Below are 25,622 nucleotides of genomic sequence, written 5' to 3'. Positions count from 1 at the left end.
AACTCAGAGAGATGGAGTTTGTCACTTATAACTTATTGTGAAATCCTGTATGATTAAACCTTTTACCACAATGGTCAAGAAAAACTGGTCACAGGTCACATAGATTATCCCATGACCAAGATATCTTTGCTGATCTCACAGGGCAGTACTCATATTCCCAGTTTTGTCTCTGAACTGTCACTTACTTAGTGAATAATGCATTCATCACATTCATATAGGCTGCAGTGTCTTGGGGAGCAAATTTCAAAGCACCTGTATGTCGGAGCGTCTTTAGAGCTAAGCTATAGCCATTCCTGGAACAAAGATGAAGAAGTCTAATAATCTAGTTATGATAAAACACCAAAGTTTGTCACGGTTGTTTTGGAGATTTTATTATCTGTCTATCATCCAAGTTTTAAAATATCAAAGTATGGAGTCTCCTCTTCATGTCCTAATAATGAGAACAAACCATAGAAGATAGGTAGGCAAACAGTTCAGCAGGTAAGCTTTAAATTAGCAGTGACATCATCATTATAATAATAGTAATAATAATAATACATCTTTACAACTTTTTTACAATGTTTCACCAGGACTCCCCTTGGATATACATTAGACAGATGGTTGGTAAAAGTGAACACTTACTTTATTCATTGACAGTGTGGCATGGATCTCAAATCTCCTATAATGCAGCATGACACGTTCTCACCTCCACCCAAAAACAATGCTTTAAAGTCTCCTTGATGGGGTAACACTTTCTTTTAATACAGACAATTGCTTATTAAGAATGTAACAATGTTGGGTCATATAGTATATACTTTCTGTGTGCTCATAAGTTTACAGTTGATGGATTGATTAGCTGCATGAGCCCATGTTAAGATCTAGGACATGAATATGGAGTCATGAGGCAATCTTAATAATGTTTCCACAGTTTCCTACTTAGTTAAAATAAAATAGTTTGCCTTAAGTCCATCTGTACAGAAGTAAATACCTTATTGTTCATCTGTTCTACTACTATTCCTGAACTTTACTACCATGACTGTTATGTTATCAGGACATCCTCTGTAGAAGGACTGTAACACAATGCTCTTGGCTCCAAAGTGAGGTTCATCCAGACGTTCTTTAATAAACCGGACGGCTTCCTCATTGCTGAAAGCGTCCCATAACCCATCAGATGCCAGAATCATGAATTCTGGTTGTAGCTTGTCGAGGTCAAAGCTCAGGATATCAGGGTCTGATATGATGACGTTCAGATTTTTCAACGGATAATCCCCTAAAGAACGAGACATTGCCAAAATTCCTTGAACTCTCCAAGAACCATTGAAACTGATGAAACCACCTGGAAGGCAAAAAACAATGAGACTATTATTCACTAATTTCCACACAATAGTGAATTGCTGAATGATTGAAGTAACTCATAGTGTCAGGACGGCTTCCATCTGTCTACAGTAATGAGCTTTAGGTCAATTCGAGCTGGTTATTAGTTTTATGTTCCAATAAACCAAGCTAGCTATTAAAGGCAATTATGGCACCACAGTTACCCCATCAGCATATTTAGGATATATATTCTCCTCCAGGACTGATCTTTCAATCTCAATCCATGGGTAAATTCTGTGTCAATGAATACAGACTTCCCCATCACTGAGATAGGAGATGCCTGTTGGTGCTCATGAAGTGCTATGGAGAAAGGAAGAGGGAGGAGCTACAGGCACGCACAGACATTCTGCTGCAAGTTCTCCTGAGACGACAGTTGTTGTTCTCCATAGAACCTTATGAGCACCAACTGTCATCTCCTATCTCAGTAATGAGAAAATCTGAATTCACTGAAGAGAAATTTTACCCGTGAATTGAGAATGAAAGAAATACAAAAAATGGATAAAGAATCGGCTTTCATGAAAACATATATATTATAAAGTTTCTTATTGTGATGTATACTATTGATTTATGAAAAGAAATCTAACAGCCGTGACTCTTTAAACGATTTCGGTCTATGTCTGAATGAGCAACTCAACAAAACAGCAGTTTGCAGGCCGAGTTGTGGCTAAATGTTATGCTGATCACAGCACATACCGGTAGAGGAATCTCAGGGATGCCTCCTCATTCTCCAGGGACTAATCACAGGCAATAAATGAGAACATCACGTCCACTGCACATCATTGTTTGCATGCTGCGTCTCGAAAAGTTATTTTCAGGTCATTGGTAACTGCGCATGAGGTTTGCAGAATGAATCAGATATCGGGATTGTTTGCTCAGTTATTAGTATTTTGAGCAATAAATACATTTTATGTGCTTTCTTACATTTCATGAAGCCTTCAATAAAGCCGAACCCAGGACCGGAGAATAATCTATAAAGCCGTATACACATGGGAGTTATTTATGGTTGGCCTGTGTTTTTCTCAGTTCGCTATGGTAAAATGTGTCTATAGAGAGCGCACATCCATTCTTCATCCACAACTTTATTTGTTCATTTCAACGTTTTTTTCTTAATTGCTCTCTTATATCTCTATCTCAGAACCATCCTATCAGATCTCTATTCCATCAAGGAAAAACTAAAATATAATGGCATAAATTCTTCCTGAAAACTTCTATGCCAGTTTATATGGCAAATTAGCTTGTAGCGCTCCTATTCATCTAGGGGAACTTGTTACAGTGTTCTGGAGACTACAGATTTCTTGTCACTCTCAGTAATATTACACAGTATTAATAATGTGAAAATGAGGACATCAAAGTGGATCTACGCCAAAATTTACAATATAACCTGCGTACCTTATTAAACAGGTAGACCTGATGTGACTTACGTTCTTACTGTGAAAATCCATATCAGAAAGGCTGTATAATCAGGATATCAAGATGATCATTTTATGAGTGCAGCTAAACAGTCAGAAAGCTCATGCATTCAAGTTTAGTCCCTTCTCACTTAGCCTGCAGCTTATACTGATTAGTGTGAGGCCTTGGCAGCAGGGAGGAGGGACACTGAGGGATGGCAATCAGGCTTGAGGGTAGAGATTGAGTATAAGCTTTCAAAAACTATTTTACAGCCATTCTGACATGGATTATTAAAAATATCTATTTATTAATGTATGCAGGTTGTATTGTAAAATCTGCCATCCGATTCACTTTGTTACAGAATTCATTCTTCTTTTCACTGTGGAAATCCAACAAACCAACATGCTTGAATCTTCTCTCCCCAGATATTTTCCACTATGGGAGAGACAGAGAGCATCAACATAATACCAGATGGTCGGCCAACTCAGCAGTATTCGTCACATCCGAGATTCATCTAATTTGTATGCTCACGTTTTGTCTTTTGCTCTACAGGCTACATAGGGGCCACTGGTGGATTTACAGGTCACATATGCAGAATTTGCACTGTGACAGCTTTGCCAGCTGTATTACAGGATTTCTCCCTCTTGTGAAGTCAATGATTTTTTCTTTTATTAATTTTCAGTTTCTTACATAGCAACAACCTATTCCACAGCGTAGTACACTGCTTTACTATCTAATATCTACATCGTAAGGTTAGAAATAAAGGTCAGAAACATAAAGATCAACTACTTACGTACTGTGAATACATTTCTGAAAATACATTTCTAATGATTTAAGAAAATAGCAGCATTGAGTGTGATGATAAACTATTATAACCTGCAGACAAGTCACCGCCCCCATCAGGGTCATGTATGAGGCCCTAAAAAACGGCATTCGGGCATATGCACTAAGGGGGGCCAGCGACTAGTGTGAGCTCTGTCAGACATCATTTTTGGTCGAATCAGCTTATTTGAGGTGAGCTCCAAGACATGGTCGACTGCGTGCACAAGAACAATGATGTGCAGATAACAATGACTGCGTATGAGCCCAGAACAATCTAATGCTGATCATTCTGTGGGCATCGGGAAGTGCAGCCGGCTTGTCTAACCTGGCTATTGCTTTACCACTCATTGGTGAATGTGCCGTGATGTCCAGCTGTTCTCAGCTGCATTTCATATAGTGTAACCCCGCCACTAAATCGTAAGCCTATGTAATAATGCTAACCTAAATCAACTCTAAGCTTCATTTACACTGCAAGAGAATCGTCAATGAGCGTTGTTAAAAGCGCAGTGTAAACAGGCTGCTGATCGCCTGATGAATGAGCAAAAAATGATCCTTCTTGGCGGTGCATCGTCCGGTGTAAACAAGACTCGCAATGCCAAGAAATATTTCCGCCTATGCACACTGAGCAATCTAGTATAGATCGCTCAGTGTGCATCGATTACTTTGGTCTGTCTGTGTAAACAGGCTTTGAAAAGACTGCTGATCAATAAGAGTTTACAGATCACCGGTCATATCATGCCACCGAGGGGTCCATGTAAACAGACACAGTCATGATTTTTTTGTGTTCTGCCAACAATCGATTGTCCATACGTGTACATTCATGGGAGATAAGGGGGGAGATAACATACCGTATATGTGTACAATCCGATAATCTACTGTATTCATTACATTCATACTAATACAAATGCTGATGTTGTGAGTTATCCCCTCTGGTGCCTCTGGTGTGAGTAAAGTTGAAGCCTGTAATGTGCTTTGATGCGGGCAGGATCTTACCAGCTCTCTTAATCCTCTTTCTTTCCTTTAGCTGATATGGTTTGTGATCATGCGATAACGGAATTGCATTTCCATCCTTGTCACACAAGACACCGCGCGAATCCCCAACATTTGCCACCGTGAGTTCTTTGTCAGATAACAAAGCAATTAAACATGTGGTACCTGCAAATGGAAAACAGAGATGTGCTGAGTCTTTTGTAGTCAGAGACACAGGATCTACCTGATAACACATTCTGGGCTCCACAGGCAGTTTAACTAAACAGGAGACAGACAGCAAAGGACGACTCCAATTACAAATTCTATTTCTTATTCACTTCATTTTTCAGCATGACACACTCTGTTAGCCATGATTCTACATCGAGGCCTTGTGATCCCAGTCCGGAAAGTTATACGCTACCTAAGTTGGGTGATGGGACTTCCCAAGTCAATAGTATAATAATTTGTAGTGTATCTATCTTGTGGTGGCACTGTCCCACTGTCCCATTTCATTTCACTTTTAGTAAGACTCAATAGGCCTTATCCATAAAACAGGTTTCATTTTTCAACTTTATGCATGAAATTCCATTTTTAAAAAAAAGTCTTTGCAGCACACATTGATAATCAATATAATGAAAACCACTGATGGGTGAAATGAACAACATTGAATATTTTGTTACAATGGTATTTGTCAAAGTTTAGGAAATATTTGGCAGCAAGTGGATAGTCAGTTCTTGGAGTCAATCATAAGGACTTAAGTGACTACAGAGGGCTAAAATTATGGTGACTAGATGATTGGACATCTATAAAATGGCAGGTCTTCTTGTAGTGTTTCCGCTATGTAGATGCTAAAAAAAAAAGAGGGCCAAAGAAGGATAACCAGTGAGCTAGTGACCGGGTCATGGGCACATGAGGTTCACTGTTGTGTGTGGGTAGTGATGGTTAGGTACAATCCCTGTAGGCTATTATATATATTTGTCAGCTGGTTGCGTAGCTGAAGACCTATCAGTGCACCCATGCTGATCACTGTCAATTGCGGAAAGTACCTACAATGGGCAGATGAGCGCTGGAACGAGCTCATGGAACAACGGGAGAAGATGGCACGTGTGTTATGTAGCCTGTAAGAGATGTTACCAAAAGCACAATGAAAAGAAGGCAAGCTGGCAGACGCATTGTAATGCTCTAGGCAATGTTGTGCTGTGAAAACAAAGATACTGATGCTCAGGTGGCTACATGTGTAGTAGGTGTTTTGTGACCAAATACACTCCGTCATGGCAACAGTATTCCCTCATAAAAGTGGACTTTTTTTCAGAAGGATAATGTGTCCTCCCTCATTGGAAATATTGTTCACGAATGACTTGAGGAACATGATACAAAAGCAGTGTAAAAATGAAAATTGGATGGATTTCTCCAAATCAGAGGAGTCTCACACCTCATGTCCAATCAGTTGACGCTCCTGCGTATTGTTCCTATCTTCAATGCTCTTAGATCCCCATCAGCTGGAAAGCCACTTATCTTTTATCCTTTACCATAGCAAAATAGCAGCACTATGAAAGATTACAACCATGGGGTACCTTATATTACACCTAGCTTTCTGGAAGATTTATACACAGGCACTAGGTTATTTAAGACATCTCAGAAGAGAAGTAGACATTTTAGTATCTTGCAGCAGTAGACGTTAACCCATAATGACCAGAGGCGTCTATTCATTTACTCTGTCCTGTGAGACATGACTGCTTATCTAATGCTTTTTGCTGTAGTGAGTCTTGGGTAAATATCAATAGCTGTTGGCCTAGATAAGAGGTAAAGAAAATGCATAGTGACTCTTAAGAAGCCCAAGGCAGAGAAGTACCCAGACAAAACAATGAAAATCAGATGAAAAATGGATAGTTGTAATATACTACAACATCAACGATTATTGCTGCTTGTGGTGACTACACAGAGATATAGGACATTGCAGAATGCCAGAGGTGGCACGAAATGTGACTCCAATGCCATTAACACTTTATTTTGGACCCTAGAACACAGCAGAGTCTGCTATTAATAATTGACACTCGGTTCCTTTGTTGTGGTGGACCAGCCTCTTGCAGCTGCTGAACCATATCATTTGAAAGCTATGTATTGTGTCTACATTACTAAATTATGCCTGCTGGACATGGCGTGCTGGCAGCCCTAAAAGTACTAATCTCTCACTTACTGCTTATTGAGCTGAGGTCAGTTTACACTTGTGCAATATTTGTGTCTCAGCACCATAGTTGGGTTTATTTGTGCATTATAAACTTTTGTCTTCCAAAATTTCAAAAGTAATAAAGGTGCAAAAAAGTGATATTTATGGGGAACTGTTCAGGTCCCCTCACTGTTTCCAACTGATAATAATTGGATAAAGTGTTTCATGGGGCTTGTAACCATTTCTGAAAACCAAAAGGATAGACGAGAGGGGTCCTTAACCATTATACCAAAGCTAGAATAAACCCCTATGAAAATAATCTTTATTTGTATATTGTTAAAACACTGGAAAAATAGACATAATGGAAAAACACACATATAAAAATTAATAAAGTCATAGGACTGGGGTAATCGGCTCTATAGTCCCTAATGTAATCCTGAGCTACCTGACCACGGATGTTGGTACCCTAGTGTAGATGATATGGCGCCCTTCTAATCTAATTTGTCCTTAAGGCCATGTTCACACTTTGCGTGTTTTACCGCGGATCCGCGGCGATTTTGATGCTGCGGGTCCGCAGCAGTTTCCATTGCGTTTACATTCACATGTAAACCCTATGGAAACCGCAAACCGCTGTGCACATGCTGCGGGAAAAACCGCGCAGAAACGCAACCCGCAGCATGTCACTTCTTTGTGCAGAATCACTGCGATTCTGCACACATAGGAATGCATCTCCTCCAGGCCCTGGGAACCATATTTGTGTGTAAAAAAAAGAATTAAAATAAAAAATAATGCTATACTCACCTCTCAGCGCTGTACGCGGCCGTCTGGTCTCAGTTGCTGTGCGAGCAGGGCCTGAGATGACGTCGCGGTCACATGACCGTGACGTCGCGGTCACATGACCGTGACGTCACGAAGGTCCTTCCCGCACAGCATCTTTGGAACCGGACCGCCGCGTGCAGCGCCCAAGAGATCGGGACATCAGAGGGTGAGTATAACCAATTTTTATTATTTTTACCATTACTATTGATGCTGCATATTGCTGCATATGCAGCATCAATAGTATAGGAGTAATCCCGCAGCGGAAACCGCGGAACAAACCGCGATAAATCTGCAGGGATAACCGCAGCGGTTTTGCCCTGCAGATTCATCAATTCCGCTGCGGGAGAACCCGCAGAGGACGCCGCAAAGTGTGAACATGGCCTAAAAGGCCCTATCTCTTTTATTGAGCACCAAAAAACACCCAGTGAAAGTTAACACAATTAATATAAAAAAAATGTAGTGAGTAAAAATTAACCTCTTCATGTAGGTTACTACTGAGGACATATATATTAGGCAAGTATAGGTTGTCAATCAATATATCTGTCTAGTCATGTTCTCAAGTCAAAATGTACCACAACTTCCCTGCGTCAATAGCTCTAGTAACCATATCATAATGTCCATGTCAAATTGAAGGCCAGGAGAGGGGAATAATAGAATTGAATCCCTCTATAGCATTAGTATTAAATACCGTATACACAGCCCTTTTAATGGGAAATAATGTCCCTCCATTCACAGCAGTTGTTATAATAATAGAGTAGCATATTAGGGTGAATAAACCACATTTATCCATGTCAGAATAGTCCCGGATTCTTTACGTGTTTCCCCCTCTCATCATTCTAGGGGTTCATCAGGGGATAGAAATAAAGTAAAATGGTGCTTCTGATATGCACCACAACCCTCCATCAGTAGTGAGGGACCCAATAGAACAAAGGGACATCATTTCCCTTTAAAAGGGCTGTAAATATTTAATACTAATGCTATAGCGCAAGGGTGCAGAATCTTTTTTCAGACAAGGGCCATTTGGATATTTATACCATCCTACGGGGACTGTACAAACTCTGCCCACAAAGTACAGCCTGACTGTGGCACTGGTGTCAGGACGTAATCTTTCATTGCATGCCCTTCAGTGTCCAGTAGTGAACACTGCATGTGTGTGCTAGCAGAGCAAGAAGAAATTAATGAGCTGGTGGCAAAATGCACCTCCCTGCCCAAGAATGTGGTCCCTGAGAAACTGCCCGGGGGCCTGATAAAATATCATCAAGGGCCGTAAATGGCCCTCGGGCCTGAGGTTCTCCACCCCACCCCAGCTATAGAGGGATTCAGCTCTATTCCCCTCTCCTGGCCTTCAGTTTGAGAATCATGGACATTATGATTTTGTTAATATTATGGCATGAGAGCTATTGATGCAAGACATTTGTGGAACATTTTGTGGTCTGTACAACAGATCATCGTTCTCGGCATCACATAGTCATCATTGTATTAAGGCAGGACCTGCACTGCTGAGAACAATGGCAGCCTATGAGCACCAAATAATCTATTATGGTTCAGAGAGCATCTGAAGCATGGTCAGCCTGTTTAAACAGGCTATTAATCGACAGACAATCAATGGTCATTTAGTGCTGCAGATCAAATAATATAAATAGACCCTTACCAACGCTGAGAAATGAACTGTGATCCTGTAGTGTTGCATATGCTACTTAGGCAGGACTAGTCCAGCAGGGCATCTGTTTCCTGGAGTAGTCATAATAGGCATTATTGGATAATCCAAGTCAAAACTAGTCCAGGGAAGAGACGACCCACTGAACTAGAATGTACAACGATGCAGGATTAAAGTTCAGTTTTCAAACACTGCATTGTTAATAAGCCCCATGAAGCACTTTATCTACTGTACTAGCGTTCGAGGACAATCAGTGGACCTGGCAGGTTCCCTTTACATGTGTTCCTGGTGTAATTTATATAACTTACTAATGCACTTGCATTACCTGAATTTCACCGATGTGTCTCTTTCACCGTCAGTCACCACTGGGCCTAAGTCCTGATAGTAAGTTTCATGTAACTTTGCCCTTGTATTGGCAAAGCTCCACCAAGGTATTTGTTTTGCTGTCACTCCTGGCAGCTGCACTTTCTGCTGCAATTGACACCGAAAAGCATCTCCTGTGTCAAAATGTCATCAGATCTATTTGCGAAAGGGGTTGGCTGACCACTCACTTTATAAGATAAGCCCATATCCTTCTGTGTCACAGTTAGAGGATGGGGCTGGTTCAGCGGTGATGACATAAATAACAAAGGAAAAACTCTTCTGTGTCTAGCGCAGGGTCCGGAAGTTGAGCTCCAGGGGCCAGCATTGAAATGGACATGTAGGTACAGTGGGGGAATAAGTATTTGATTCCTTGCTGACTTTGTAAGTTAGCCCACTGATAAGGACATGAATAGTCTATAATTTTAAGGGTAGATTAATTTTAACATTGAGAGATAGAATATAAAAATATAATCCAGAAAATCACATTGTATAAATTATATACATGTATTTGCATTTTGCAGTGAGAAATAAGTATTCGATCCCTCTGGCAAACAAGACTTAATACTTGGAGGCAAAACCCTTGTTGGCAAGCACAGCAGTCAGACGTTTTTTGTAGTTTTTGATGAGGTTTGTGCACGTGTCAGGAGGAATTTTGATCTACTCCTCTTTGCAGATCATCTCTAAATCATTAAGTTTTTGAGGCTGTCACTTTATAACTCTGAGCTCCCTCCATAAGTTTTCCATGGGATTAAGGTCTGGAGACTGGCTAGGCCACTCCATGACCTTAATGTGCTTCTTTTTCAGCCACCCCTTTGTTGCCTTGGCTGTATGTTTTGGGTCCTTGACTTGCTGGAAGACCCAGCCACAACCCATTTTTAATATCCTGGCAGATGGAAGGAGGTTGTCAATCAGGATTTTACACTACATGGCTCCATCCATTCTCCCATTGATACAGTGAAGTAGTCCTGTGCCCTTAGCAGAGAACACCCCCAAAGCATAATGTTTCCACCTCCATGCTTGACAGTGGGGATGGTCAGGGGTGGGATTAAAATTTTTAAAAACAGGTTCTGTGTTTGTATGTAGGAAAACCACACCCATTTACACACACCTCCTCAAACATATACAAGTAGGGGCGCAGTCAAACCATACCTCCCAACTTTTGAAGGGAAAGGGGGTAAAGTTTGCGGCGTGTGCAGCGCAGCGGCAAATTTTTGGCCACGCCTCTAACCACACCCATTTCAAAACTAGTCACACCCATATCCACATCCCAACCACAGCCACTTAGCAGTGCTGATCACTGTTTCATAAACAATAATTATATACAAAAAAATGGCCACAGTGCTCCATACTGTATAATGGCCACACGATGCTCCATACTGTATAATGGCCACACATGATGCTCCATACTGTATAATGGCCACACATTATGCTCAATACCGTATAATGGCCCCACATGATGCTCCATACCGTATAATGGCCGCACATGATGCTCAATACCGTATAATGGCCCCAAATGATGCTTGATACTGTATAATGACCACACATGATACTCCGTACTGTATAATGGCCACACATGATGCTCCGTACTGTATAATGGCCACACATGATATTGCGTACAGTATAATGGCCACACATAGTTACTCCTCCTACACACGCGGCTCCGCTCCATACACCTTGCATACACGGCTCAGCTCTGTACACCTCACACACACACACGGCTCTGCTCCATACACCTCACACACACACACCGCTCTGCTCCATACACCTCATACACACACACAGCTCTGCTCCGTACACCTCATACACACACACGGCGCCGCTCCATACACCTCATACACACACGGCTCAGCTCCGTACACCTCATACACACACGGCTCCGTTCCATACACCTCATACACACACACGGCTCCTCTCCGTACACCTCATACACACACGGCTCTTCTCCGTACACCCCATACACACGGCTCAGCTCCATACACCTCATACACACACACGGCTCTGCTCCGTACACCTCATACACACACGGCTCCGCTCAGTACACCTCATACACACACGGCTCCGCTAAGTACATCTCATACACACACGGCTCCGCTCTGTACACCTCCTACACACATGGCTCAGCTCCATACACCTCATACACACACACGGCTCAGTTCCGTACACCTCATACACACACGGCTCAGCTCCGTACACCTCACACACACACGGCTCAGCTCCGTACACCTCATACACACACATGGCTCAGCTCCGTATACCTCCTACACAAACGGCTCAGCTCCGTACACCTCCTACACACATGGCTCTGCTAAGGACATCTCATACACACACGGCTCCGCTCTGTACACCTCATACACACACACACACACGGCTCTGCTACATCCACACTGTAAACAACTCCTGACCTCACACATAAGCTTACCGTCATCCAGCACCATGTCAACCAGCACAGCAGAGTCCTGCAATACAGGGAGACCCCTAATCATGTGACTCCTGACTCCTCCCCTCCTGTGACCTCATCACAGGTCCTGTGCGCACAGAGCAGCGGCAGCCATATATGTGATGTGCGGCTCTCTGTGGGTGGAGGGATGCAGCTCTGCAGTGCTGGACCACGGGGCACTCTCAAATCGGGACTCCCCAGTGGGATACGGGAAGGTTGGAAGGTGTGGTACTGGATTGCGGCTCTGAATCTCCCCGGTTCGGGGAACCGGCTACTTTTTTAACAAGCGGTTCCATCGAACCGGGGAGAGCCGGCTGAATCCCACCCCTGGGGACGGTGTTCTTTGGGTCACAGGCAGCATTTCTCATCCTCCAAACACGGCGAGTTGAGTTAATGCCAAAAAACTCAATTTTTGTCTCATCTGACCACAGCACCTTCTTCCAATCACTCACAGAATCATCCAGTTGTTCACTGGCAAGCTTCAGACGGGCCTGCACATGTGCCTGCAGGATTTTAAACCTTTACGGCGTAATGTGTTACCAATGGTTTTCCTGGTGACTGTGGTCCCAGCTGCCTTGAGATCATTAACAAGTTCCCACCATGTAGTTTTAGGCAGATCTCTCACCTTCCTCATGACAAAGGATACCCCATGAGGTGAGATTTTGCATGGTGCCCCAGATCGATGTCGATTGACAGTCATTTTGTATTTCTTCCATTTTCTTACTATTGCACCAACAGTTGTCTCCTTTTCACCCAGCGTCTTACGTAGGGTTTTGTAGCCCATTCCAGCTTTGATTTATGATCTTGTCCCTGACATCCTAAAAAAGCTCTTTGGTCTTGCCCATGTTATAGAGGTTACAGTCTGACATGGACTTTTAAGCCAAAAAAATAAATGCAAAAAAACCCTCAGTGTGAACATACCTTAATGTGTTTGCTGACTTCTAAGTGAACTATAAACTGCTCGGCTCGAAGATCTTTGATGATTCAGTACAGCACAAATGGTCAAAAACCTGTCAGTATATGGCTTCAATCTGCTTTTCTTCAGATTAGAATGAAGGAGACAAGTAATCTTGCCACCTACAAGAAGCCGATTATCAATTTATTCCTTTCATTACATTCAAGACTACGTTGCATCGTCAGTTATAACTATTGGGGCAAAACAACCTGAAACAATGGCAAATTATCGTGACAACATCATAGGCGGCCTATGTAATCTGTCAGTGCTGCTAGGAAGCCTTCACGGCAGTCCTGCTCATTGCAGCATGCCATCTATAAGAAGTAAAACTTCATTCAAACGTATGACCAATCTCAGTGTTCTGATTATAATTTCATCAGTGTGTCAGGTTTTGCCATTAGTTTTTCTCAAATGTAAAAAAAAAACAAAAGCAAAAACAAAAAAAACTAATGAAGTATTGTCAGCTTTCTCCTATCAAACAGTGGGTGATAAATGGCCAACATACGGATGGCACATTGATTGCACCAGAGTACTGCCTGACATTTCTCACAGACCCATAGATTTGAATTGTCAAGGTTGATCTGAGATTCGGATCATAATCAGATATGTCTCTGTGATTTTGAGCAGACCATTTGACTATGTACAGTAGGAGTTCTATGAGTGAAAAACACAACACTCATATGTAAAAAAATAGTCCTAAGGGTTCATGCAAACACCTGAGAGTGACGGCCTCATACAGACATATGCAGCTGCCATGCTCCGGTTGGAAGACTCACGGCCAGTTGGAGCATTGCGGTCTGTGACTGGACAGAGGTCCACGGACGACAGCATTTGTCCTAAATGAAACAGTTCAAAATCATTTCCAGAGAAGTCAGATCCAGTTTGGGGGCTATCCAAGATTATAGAAAGGGTAATTTTTTCCATAAAAACATTAACACTATTGTCCCTGGTCTGTATCTGGTAGTATGGATTAGATCTTCTTAAATAAATGTAATGCCAGACACGGGCGGTGTTGGTTGTAGAAGAAACATACCGTATACTCGAGTATAAGGGACTATGCATACCAGGCTTATACTCGAGTCAAGAAGTTGTCCCAGGTTTTCGTGGCAAAATTAAGTGCCTCGAGTGTATGTGGTACATAGTTTTTACATCAAACACAATTTCTTTAAATCTTATTTATTCCCATGCATCCAAGACAAACTTGTATCTTGCAGGATCTAGCATGGCGCCTGCTGATCCTTTTTTTATTCCATTTTTGGCTACAGTTCTTGAACCACTCCAGCACACTATGATTCCTAAATAAACTATATGTGATTTATCCATATAAACTCGAATATACAGATGTAGTCATCATTCATAACAGACTATTTGTGACTCCTGACCGTTGTTAACAGATTTCCACCATCAATTAGCGTAAACTGGACTACCAAGATCTCAAATCTCCACATTTTACAAGTTAACAAGATTCCTTTAAGGGCACTTATCTGGATTTACCAATGTACACGGCAAACCAGTGAGTGAAAAACAAGGCGGCTCAAGATGGAAAGAATGACTGTTGTAAAGCCGCACAGATCGTGAGGTTAAGTGCCAGAATATAGAATCAACCTTAGAATTTGTGTCCGCAGAACTTACAGATCATTACTTATGAGGAACAAAGAAGCTATAAAAAATAAGGCTGTATAATTTGTGCCACAGATCACGAGGAGCTGTAAGTGTCTACTAATTGCAACAAGGGCAGGAATTTGTTTCAACTAATAGGCAATGATGAACAGTTACATTTTGAGCCTATTTTAAGAAACCTCAGAAGACAAGTGGCTAACAATATCGCGCTAATCAGTGGCATGAAAATGAAAATAACACTTCACTTGAAGACACTATTTTGCAATGTCTCGATAATCCTGTACATCTGTGCCGCTGAACCACCATAGGGAGACCAAATCTGGGCACAGTTGTACAGTTTTATAAAACTTTCCATATAATTGTATGCAGCAGTTGTCACCAAATTCAGAATTCAGCATAGGTCAGGAATGATGAAAGCCTTATGTGTCTCATGGTGCCAGTGGGCTTCTATTACCGCACCAAAGGCACGCTGGCTGTATGCCGCTATATGGTGACTCCACAAGGCCCCCAATGTCCAATAGAAGCATTATTGCTTGGGAATAACGTCATAATAAGACAAGTAATTTATGACACCACTCATACAATCCATAAAAAAACATCTCTGTACCTATATACCATACTGAGACTAATGGAATCATCTAGGCTCTGTATTGCCGATCTTGTGTGCACGAGCACTTATTCAGCTATCATGTCAATTACTGCTACAGTTACCAATTACACTAATACACTCACTTGTCTGCGAATCACATTTACATGCAAATTAAGGCATTTGTGAAAAAAAAAGAGAAAGGGAACCTGACAGCTTCAAAGCCCCCCAAAACACCACATCTTTATTTAACCCTTTACGTACTTCCAACAAGTCCCCTTTTATGAATTATAGATTGGAATCTCAATAAAACTAGATCTAAAACTGGGCTTTGATGTATGCTAATTAGTGGGTGACTAGTCGTGGGGCGTTGTTTTGTTCTTATTAAACATGTTATCACGCCCCTGTAGGTGTAAGTCACATTCCGCCTCGTGGCATTGAAGCCAGGTGTCCTCTCCCCGGCTTTATCGGTGCGCTGTGCATGCCAAGGGAGGCAGCGGTAACACAGGACTCAGTCAGCCGCGAGATTTACAAAGAACTGGTGATGACGCCGCTCTTGCGACTCATGTCACATGATTAGATTTTAATTGCAGGAGGCTGATGGACAGGACCGGTCCCGGACCTTCAATCATCTGTGGTTCTGAGAACAGGAGATCGGCGCAGTCAGTGAGGACAGCTGATCTAACAAGTACTAACTTAAGAATGTCACTTGAGGAAGCAGGGCAGCAAAGTCAATTTCGGCTCCCATATATTACTGCTTTGTGCCATATCTATAGGCGATTCTCTAATATGACATTACAGTTTTTCTATTTGTGGAGCCATTTTCTTCCTCTGTATAGTGATTGGATAGGTTATACTTTAGCCTGGTGCTGCTCGATGGCCAATTCTTACAGTATATTATCCTTTGTGTGCATGTCACTTTGCTGCTTATCTGGCATCCATCACAATAGATATAATCGACTCTATACACAACATGAAATAAACTGCTGAAACCTAAATTATATGCCAGTGAATGGGATCTATAGTAATGGATATGTATGATGGGTGAGCTAAGTTTCTCCCCAGATGAGTGCAGTTTGCATCACTGCGGTAGTGCCTATCCTAGCTCTAACGCCACTTGCTGTAGATAGATCACTGTGCGATGAGCGAAGAATAGAAATCATTATATCCATTGTGTAAAGCACTGAAAGACATAGCATGAAGAGCTCTACTGGTAGAATGTGAATGGAGTATAATATACCTTTATCAAAGGAAGTGAAATTACTCAAAGTTGAAATCATTCAGGGGGATATCTCCAGCAAAATAGCACTTCTGCATAGCGTAATGTCTGATACGTTCCACTGTCGTGCAGAAATGATGGCTCAGCTCAAAAACACAACTACGGCACTGTGTGTACAGGGATACTACAGAGCAGGTGGAAATATGGCACACTTGTGATTACCAATATACAGTCAAGGTGACGGGAATGACTGTAGTGTACAGTAGTAATTCTACCTGTATCTCGAATGTCAGATCCTTAGGAATCCTCCGGCAGTATGCCTCTGACAATACTCAGAACTAGAGATGAATTTGATTCCCCTCAAATCCATTTGCTCATATCAAGTTTTAGGAAATTCACTAAACCCGGCAAAGTTGAACAATTTGCGATTATATTTGGGTAAATTGCTAATACACACCGCTATTTAACTCAATTCAGAAGATTGCATCAGTCAGACAAGGCTCACATGACCTAAGGCCCAGGCGGGCTTTCTAATATTTCCCTTGTACATGTCACATCACATAGTGTAGCACAGTCGTCACATAATATAGCACAAAGTATAGGACAACCTACCATAGGCAATATAAAAGCTGAGGCAGGGAATGCAGAGCAGCAAGCGTTTTGAGAGGAGACTTCTTAGTGGGAGGATGTCACAGTTACAAGTTTAGTAACAGAAATATATAAAAAGCAAAAACAGTCTGAATATACTGTACGGTGTGTGTGACAACACAGCAGTGAAGAACGACTATCATCCCTTTAACCATAGCCACACACGTGGAGGTCACATTGACATTAATAGGACTGTGTTTCCCCTAAAGATATTAAATAGGGTTAGATAGTCCTGTGAGACCCAAGAGTGTTATACACATCTTTCAGGGCAATTAAAGTACCTGCCATTAGAATTTCAAAAGATTCCATCATCTCTGCTTGGAACCTAATGTGAACAGATCCTAACGCAAACGGTTTCTGATCTTTACAAAGCAGCACCATTTTTGTGTACATCAACATGGAGAACTTAGCAGATATGATACAACTTCTATCCCTACCACCAGGACCATGTCCAGTATGCCCACCTGTCGCGGTTAAATGATAGAATCTGTATTTGTTCTATGAATACTACACAAAGCTCTGTCGCACCCACCTGCTACATTTCCCACTAAGGTGCCAATCATGGGAACAGAAAGAGTGAGTGAGTCCTACTCAGAAGTCTCCATTATCCTAGAATGGTTTAGGACGGTGACTTCCCTCAGCTTTTCTGAATGAGAAGGGGACACACATGAAAAGCCTTCAACACTTCAGTGTTATTGAGGAGGCCAACACGCAATAATGTGAAGGGCCCTGCCTGATAAAGGGAGACGGCTGTGTCTGGTTTTGTATCTTTGTGCTTTTTCCATTTCTATAGCTTTTACTGTATGGTTATGCAAATTGTCTCTTCAGAGAGGAAGAGAACTAGAACTCTAGTGCCACCTATTGGAAGGTAGCAATCCTACAGTATTGACCCTTTAATGAGCCTTGTCACATGACTTAGGATAATAACCAATCCAGAATCTCAATTTGCAGACATTGTGTTTCGGGGTACTGCCCCTCGTCAGTACAAAGCGGAGATCTGGTTTGGCTGTGTGAGAGGCGTCCGACCGTTATCCAAGATGTATCGTTTCTCCTTGCGGAGATCGACATGCTAAGCATGGCGAGATGAGGAGACTTAAAGCCGCAATGCTCCTCTGGGAAATATGCTAATTATGCAAATTGTCTCTTCAGAGAGGAAGAGAACTAGAACTCTCACACAGCCAAACCAGATTTCCACTTTGCACTGACGAGGGGCAATAGCCTGAAACACAGTGTCTGCAAATTGAGATTCTGGTTTGGCTATTATCCTAAGTCATGTGACAAGGCTCGTTAAAGGGTCAACATTGACTTGTAGGATTGCTACCTTCCAATAGGTGGCACTAGAGTTCTAGTTCTTTTCCTCTCTGAAGAGACAATTTGCATAATTAGCATATTTCCCAGAGGAGCATTGCGGCTTTAAGTCTCCTCATCTCGGCATGCTTAGCATGTCGATCTCCGCAGGGAGAAACGATATGGATAGAAAATATGAGGCTTTATTGTTGTCGAAATTCTTGAAATGTGGCATCAACAAAATGCATCTTGAGAAGTAAACTTACTGTGACTAGCACGCTTTATTTATTGGTTTAACCTTGCGCTGAGTTCATAAAACATTTGCCTCTCGGTGGTTGCCAGTAATAGCACAGTGGAAAATGCACAGTATAAAGAGCTAAATCGAGCACAAATGCTTTATTGGTCCCAAGACTCTTCTGGCTCAAGGATACAGCCAAGAAATGTGGAGAGGAGTTCATGGTGAAACAGAAGAAGCTCAGCCCCACTGATAACCAGGGGCTTCAAAAACAAATCATTGCCATAAATAAAGCGGATTTCTGGGCATTACAGGGAAATAGGTAATGATTCATTTAAGGGACGTAGAGATAGCACAAAGGAGAGCTGTTCAGAAAAATGATCTTTCTTCTGCAGCAGTCATTCTTGTCTTGATAAATCAGGTGTAAGAAATGCTTACAAGTGTCATAATGATCCAGTATCGGTGCAGATCTGTAAGGCCATTCTTCCTGCCGATAACATAGCACAATAATTGTGGCCCAACACTGCGAAACGTGAACATGTAGAGACAATGCGAAGTAGGCAGAAACTTTTTTTCGAATTACAGTATAGCTGCATTTAAGCTGCACATTCCCGATAATCATACAGTCTAAAAAAGCTGCCAATACCGGAAGGACTAACAAAATGCTTGTTCGTTGGGTGAAATGATCTTTTTGTTTGCAGAATGATCATTGTCCTTAGTAGCATATTATTCTGTGTATGGGGTTGTGCACATCATGTCTTTTTCAGGAGGATTCTGCTCCGGAAACCACCTTGAAAAGCGATAAGTAAAAAGCTCAAAAGAAAACATTTGCATTTCTATGTAACAACAACTTGATGTTCCTATGTTCAGTCTACTGAGTGTCTTTCAACCTCTTCAGGTTTCCAAAGACACCAAACAGTTAAAAAGAGGACGCATGCGGAAGTAGGCGGAGCTTAAGGGAAGAAGTGCGGAAGTAGGCGGAGCTTACGGGAGGAAGTACGCAGCCCTACGTTCTCTACCCAAACGCAAGTGTGAAACCGGCCTTAATGTATTTAGGAGGATTGTTATCCCTTCTGGTACTACAGAAGAATTTACACAAATTGGAATGAAAAAAAAAAAAAACAACAATTCCATTTGTTTCACTAAAATGTGATTTAAACCCTACATTTTTTTCTTTTTTACAATGATTAATAAGACAAAATGCACCTCACAATTTGTTACACAATTTCTCCCAAGTACAGCAATACCGTATTTTTTATTTTCTCTCAAAAACCAAGCTTTTTTAATTTATTTGACTTTTTTTACTTAGTTACATTGTGTGACTTGAACATTTGGCAGTTTGATTGCTGGGTTAATACTCTCCAGTACTCATGTATTGCATATATTACACCTGTCATGTATTGCAGATATTACATGTATTGCATATATTACACCTGTCTACTGACATAAAACCTATTAGACCCTGTTGCTAGCAAAATGCATGAGAAAAAACACCACATCAAGAGAGCACAGCATTTGGGGAAAAAAACACTCTGGATTCAGAAATCAATGATTTCAACAGATTTTTGTGTCACAGCAGAAGAGGAGATAAAGAAGGGGCAGGTTATCAAACTGTGCGAATGTCAACCAGACGTCTTTATACACATCACTAAGGCCACATTCACACGTTCAGTATTTGGTCAGTATTTTACCTCAGCATGTGTAAGCCAAAACCAGCAGTGGGTGATAAATCCAGAAGTGGTGACGTGTTTCTATTTTACTTTTCCTCTGATTGCTCCACTCCTGATTCTGGCTTACAAATACTGACAGGCTCGGACTGGCCCACAGGGGAACAGGAGAATCCTCCGGTAGGCCCCCGTGAAGGACTGCTAATAATTACATTTGATTCACAATTTGCAGAAAAAGGTATCTAATTATTCATTAAACAAGTTAGCCAAATTGATATTATAAAGAAGCAAAAATACATTTGTGTACTAGGGTCAGGTTAGGGTCAGGTTATCTATTTTTGCATGTAGCTGAATAGTGGGTCCCAAGAGTCAATGTTACTGGTGGGCCTTTGCCAATCCTGTCCGACTGGACTGATGTACGATACTGACCAAATACTGAACGTGTGATGTGGTCTAACACAGTAGGGTGAGGAATCAGCACCAATATCGGCTTTTTTAAATAAAGTATATTAGTAAGTTTCATACAGTTTTACAATAACACATTACAATATTTTTTTGTCCAGCTGGACAACCCCTTTAATTGTGACTCACCTGTATAGCATGGCACTAACTGTGTGAGCCAACTATCTGTATGCCCATGGCTTGCATAAATCTATCTTGGAAAATACGGAGACATGTCATCTGTAAAGGAGAATGATTAGCCGGTATTGCTGCCTCAGTAGCTCTACACCGTGAATCAATGAACCATTTTCTCTTCTACTTTACAAGTGCTTCAAACTTTTCTGTTCCGCAGTTTCTATTTAATGCTACACAGCATCTGTAATAGACCCCTGTGATTCTCTGCTACACATTTCTGCAGTCTAATTTCAGACACTGAATTCATTGAAAAAGATGAAAGGAAAAAAGTGGAAGATGGGCCACAGCTTATAATGATGACACCGATATGCCTTATCAGTCCTGAGGGGAAAGATGCCACAATCTGCTATTAATCAAGCTAAAGAGGCTGCTGTAAGGCAGGAAACTAATTTCGGGAGGCAAAGGCTGGGGAAGTGCTCTGTCATGTCCAGAGCACTTAACAGCTCATTTACTTATTAATGAAAATGCTAATGCAGCAACAGACAGAAGATACAAAGGTGTCGATGGACTAACATTTCAAAGATCTGCATGCCTATATGTGCAGTTTGGGGAGTTGATCTTACTGACAGATCTTAGTTGGCACTTTAAAAAAAAAAAATGATGTTCTCAAATTTATCACACAGCAGGAGCTTCTGATGATAACCTGCCGAGGTGTAGTGAATGTCAAATTTCCTCTAGCTGCCCTGGGGACCTGTCAGAAGATTAAAAGCTGTCAGCAGTGTATCAAATGGCTTACTGACTGGTCTGCCAGGCAAAGGGTGACTTCTGTAACTGTGCAGCTAATCATGGGAACACATTAGTATCTTGAAGGAGTATTGCAGATAATATTATATAAGGGCATTATTATGCAATTACTAAAACTATGTGTTGAGTTCACGTGTTTTATCCATTAGCATTGCAAACAAGGGCACAAAATCAGCCACACGGTCCTGCAATTTCCACTGTGATACATTGAAGAGTTCAGTGACTAAGTTCCCACGATGAGCATTTGGTGAGTTTTTTTATGCTGGGTATTAAAAAAAAATGCAAGTAACCTATTTTATTTAATAGGTGCAGAAAATCTGCAACATCAAAAACTCATCAAAAGCTCAACGTGGGAACGTGGCCTAAAGGAAATCTGTCAGTAGATTTTTCCCCAATGTAATCCGAGAGCAGCACGACACACAGCCTGATTCCAACAATGTATCACTTAGGCTGGTTTCACATTTGCGGACGAGGGCTCTGCGGAGGACTGTGTAGTTCCTACGCGAAGCCCCACCCACTGCTGCGCCTCTTCCTTCAGCTCCGCCTAGGTCAGCATGCATCCTGCATACCCTAGTTTTAACATTGGGTACGCAGGCCATGCGGATGTATGCGGATGCCTCCGTATGCGTCATTTTGACGCTGCGCCGACAACAACAAAATGCAACATGCTGCGTTCGATGCAGCGTCAAAACGACGCATGCGGAGGCATCCGCATACATCTGCAAGTCGCTGTACTTCCGGAGCGGCGTGGTGCATTGTGGGATTTGAGGATGTCCAGACAGAAGTGGATGACAGACAATTTAAGGTAATTATATAAATAAATGTTGTGAACATTGCCTTTAAATAATGCAAACATGCCAAAAGGGAAGTTTCTTATATAACAGTACCCTAATATCATGCAGAAAGAGATTAGTACCCAATACAAGTACCATAGATAGAAATATAAGCACCCAAAGGAAATATCCAAATGAAACTGTAAAGAAAGAAAAGCAAATATAATGGGGACCAATCAATGAAATACCATATCCAGCATTTGGGCAATAGTTTGTTTCATGCAGAATGTGGCTGGCAAGGAGGACCCTTCCCTTAGTTCTGAATAGGCAACCATGGTGGATATGCTCACAGAACACACTTGTAAGTGTTAGAGGCGCAGGAGCGAGATCCGGCTGTAACTGTGATGACCTTGTTGGGAGATCGTATCCCTGAAATATATTAGCACTTTGCACCTTATTAGATTATAGGAATGCTATCGCCTTCAACACATTATTTTGTAGCATATATCTTTGTAGCATTTTTTAAATATTTGGCTGCCTTATATTAATATTATTGGCCACTGATAGCCTACATCCGGCTATTCTTGAGAATATCCCTGTGTTTATATTTGAAATGATTTTAATACTTTATGAATAAAATATTATATTTTAGTACATTTTTGCCTCTGCCTCTTTATCCCCTTTAGATTTTTACATGGGATTTTGTTCAGTACCAGTATTAAGAGGGTAGCCTAACCCTACTTGAGAGCGCATTAGAAAGCATGAGCAAAGAACTTCTTATGTGAAAAGCCTAGAGTTGTCCCATCATTATGGATACTACCAGGGATGTCCTAATATTGTGGAAGCTACTTTAAGACTGCTGGCTTTGATTACCATCCAGTAATCCCTCCTTGGAGGCCAATAAATCAAGGTCATTTTAGAATCTATTTGGGGTGCTTTAGATGTTGTGATCAATAGAGCAGAAAATTAATAGTCTTTGCTTACAACCAGAGAGCACCAGCGCCTGCTCTTTACATAAATAATTACGTGTATTAGCTATTCGGCGTGGGGACTTTAGAAACAAAGTTGCCTGAAGGCTTTCGAAATGAAAAATGAATAGGTGTCCTACTAGAAAAGTTGGCACATTCTATAATTGGTTCTAAAGCTTCAAATCCTAGCAATGCAATTAACCATGCTCAATGACTAATGCCATTGCCAGCAAACAAATAATTAAAAATTTCAATAAAACCTGGGGAACAAAGTGTAACGTTTCTGATTATTTTCTCTGAAGCTCAGCAGGTTTTCATGCTTTCGTATCAGAAGTTACTCGACGACATGAATGGATTTTTTTTCTTCGTCCAAGCACAAAAGAACTGTCAGCACCAATGTCCCAGTGATGAGTGCGGCTTACACGGTTGGAATATTATCCAGTGGGGAGCAGAAGTCAAGGCATCATTTCCATTTTAATGACACCCAAAGGTCATTTAGAGTAGCACATTACCATTACAACTTCAGAAGTCGAACTTTAACATCATAAAAGAAGCGGCGGGCTTCATTCCTGACACTTTTCTTTCAACCGGGTAGATACAGACGTCACAATCATAAAGACTAATGTGTAGTTAAGAGCTTGATATTACATGAGCGCTACAGAGTAGGATGCCAAAAGAAAATACGAGATCTCAAGTCAAGATACAATTTCAGGGCTTCTAACAACCCACAGGATTACATTTTATATCCCACCAAAAAGAACTGTATATAGTCCTCCACTAATAAATGAAATGATATGGAAAATTGCTGAAAGCAGTCATGCTGTGCATCCTACTGCGAATCCAGAGTTAAAAAATAATGGTACTGAGAACAAAATCAAATGGCAGGGTTGGTACCATTTGTGGTTTATTATGATCACTTTTCATTTCGGGTTTTTAAAAGGTTAAGATTGTTCTAACCACACTTATCACCCACTGAAATGTCTCCATTGAATTAGGTGATCCTGCCGAGTGTATTACTCACGTTCTAAATCCCTTTGTTGGAATGCATGTCTACTAACTTCACTTTAAAGGCGAAATATTACATGTGCCATTTAGAGAAATATATTCACCAAATAAGGTTTTCCCGATGATAATCGTTATAGCCATAACCTTAATAATGCATGCTTATTTTATTCTTCATTAGTTTCAAGAGAGAACTATTATGTGAAACACAGGCATTTTCTTTTGTATGTGACATTGAAATTATTGCCTTGGAATTAGCGAATCTACAAAGTTATATTTAAGAAATGCACGAGTAGTAATTCAGCGAAATAATGAAGATTATCGCGGTAAGAGCCATCTGGTAATGCAGCAATTCACAGCAGGGTAATGATGTCAGAAGAAGGTATATAAGAAAATACAGTACTCCTTTATTCTAATGCATGGGGGCTGGAGTTATGACCGCTCACATGACACAAGTGGCAGCTGTTATCAAAGAGTACAATATGAAGCCTCACGGTCTTCTCCACCCCATAAGTTGGAAGAGGTGAAGAGTCTGGGAAAGAGAAGAGATGTGCACCATAGCAAATGTGAAGCCCAGGGTGTAGAGCTGAGGCCTAGTAGATGAAAGGGAGGTTCATGACCTGATACCACAGAAATGGCCTTCAGAAGAGATAGCCGGCAAAGAGCAATTGAGGGACTGCTGATTAGGATAAGTTGAAGCTTGCATGAACAGGAGTGTCCTCCCTCTCCACTGGAAAAGAGCTTGACTGATGGCTTCAGGCTTTGGAGTGAGGTGCTGTAGTTGGAGAGAGTACAGCAGTGACAAGGGTTGACAACTTGATTTTTTAATTTTTCTGGACAGCTTATCCAAAACTCATTAACAAACAACATTTTTTACATTATGATTATAAGTGAGACGTGTCTAAAGCCCATAATTCTAATATGAAGAAATCAGCTGCATTCACTGTAATCTCTAAAATATTGATAATTAAAATGAAAATAATCTGTATAAAGTCTATTCAGCTTTAAAAAAAAAATCACAGATATTACATTTCTTTTACGGACAGGGCAAAAAAAGGGGTCTATTTTTACAGACTGCCCTGGAATTTGTGGACGTCTGGCATCCCAGGCGGTGACTTGGGCAGTGGCGTAAATCTTCAACAACCAATTACCATCTATAAGATAAAGAGAAGCTGGAGCTGTATGGAAAATGGGAAAATGTGCTTCATAGAAGACTCTGCATTGTAAATGTTGGTCTTAAGCAGGTGTTTCGAAAACCTACTGTAATGAAGAACTGTTATAAGACTCCACCATGTATAATACCTCT

General features: G+C 41.3%; 1 protein-coding gene across 2 annotated transcripts in view; it reads right to left on the bottom strand.

Moving 5' to 3' along the window:
- Positions 1–355: 355 nt before the first annotated feature.
- PPM1L (protein phosphatase, Mg2+/Mn2+ dependent 1L) overlaps positions 356–25,622 on the bottom strand; it is a 265,595-nt gene continuing 240,328 nt past the window's right edge. For both annotated transcript variants that reach the window (XM_077290641.1, XM_077290642.1), the window contains exons 3-4: positions 4,558–4,719; positions 356–1,315 (exon numbers count right to left, since the gene is read on the bottom strand). In XM_077290641.1, the coding sequence (XP_077146756.1) occupies positions 969–1,315; positions 4,558–4,719 (509 nt within the window). In that variant the 3' untranslated portion in view covers positions 356–968. The remainder of the gene's footprint in view (positions 1,316–4,557; positions 4,720–25,622) is intronic.

Source organism: Ranitomeya variabilis, chromosome 2 (assembly GCF_051348905.1).
Source record: "Ranitomeya variabilis isolate aRanVar5 chromosome 2, aRanVar5.hap1, whole genome shotgun sequence".
Lineage (NCBI taxonomy): Eukaryota > Metazoa > Chordata > Amphibia > Anura > Dendrobatidae > Ranitomeya > Ranitomeya variabilis.
Note: the sequence above shows the minus strand (reverse complement) of the source record. Positions and strands in the feature narration are given on the sequence as shown.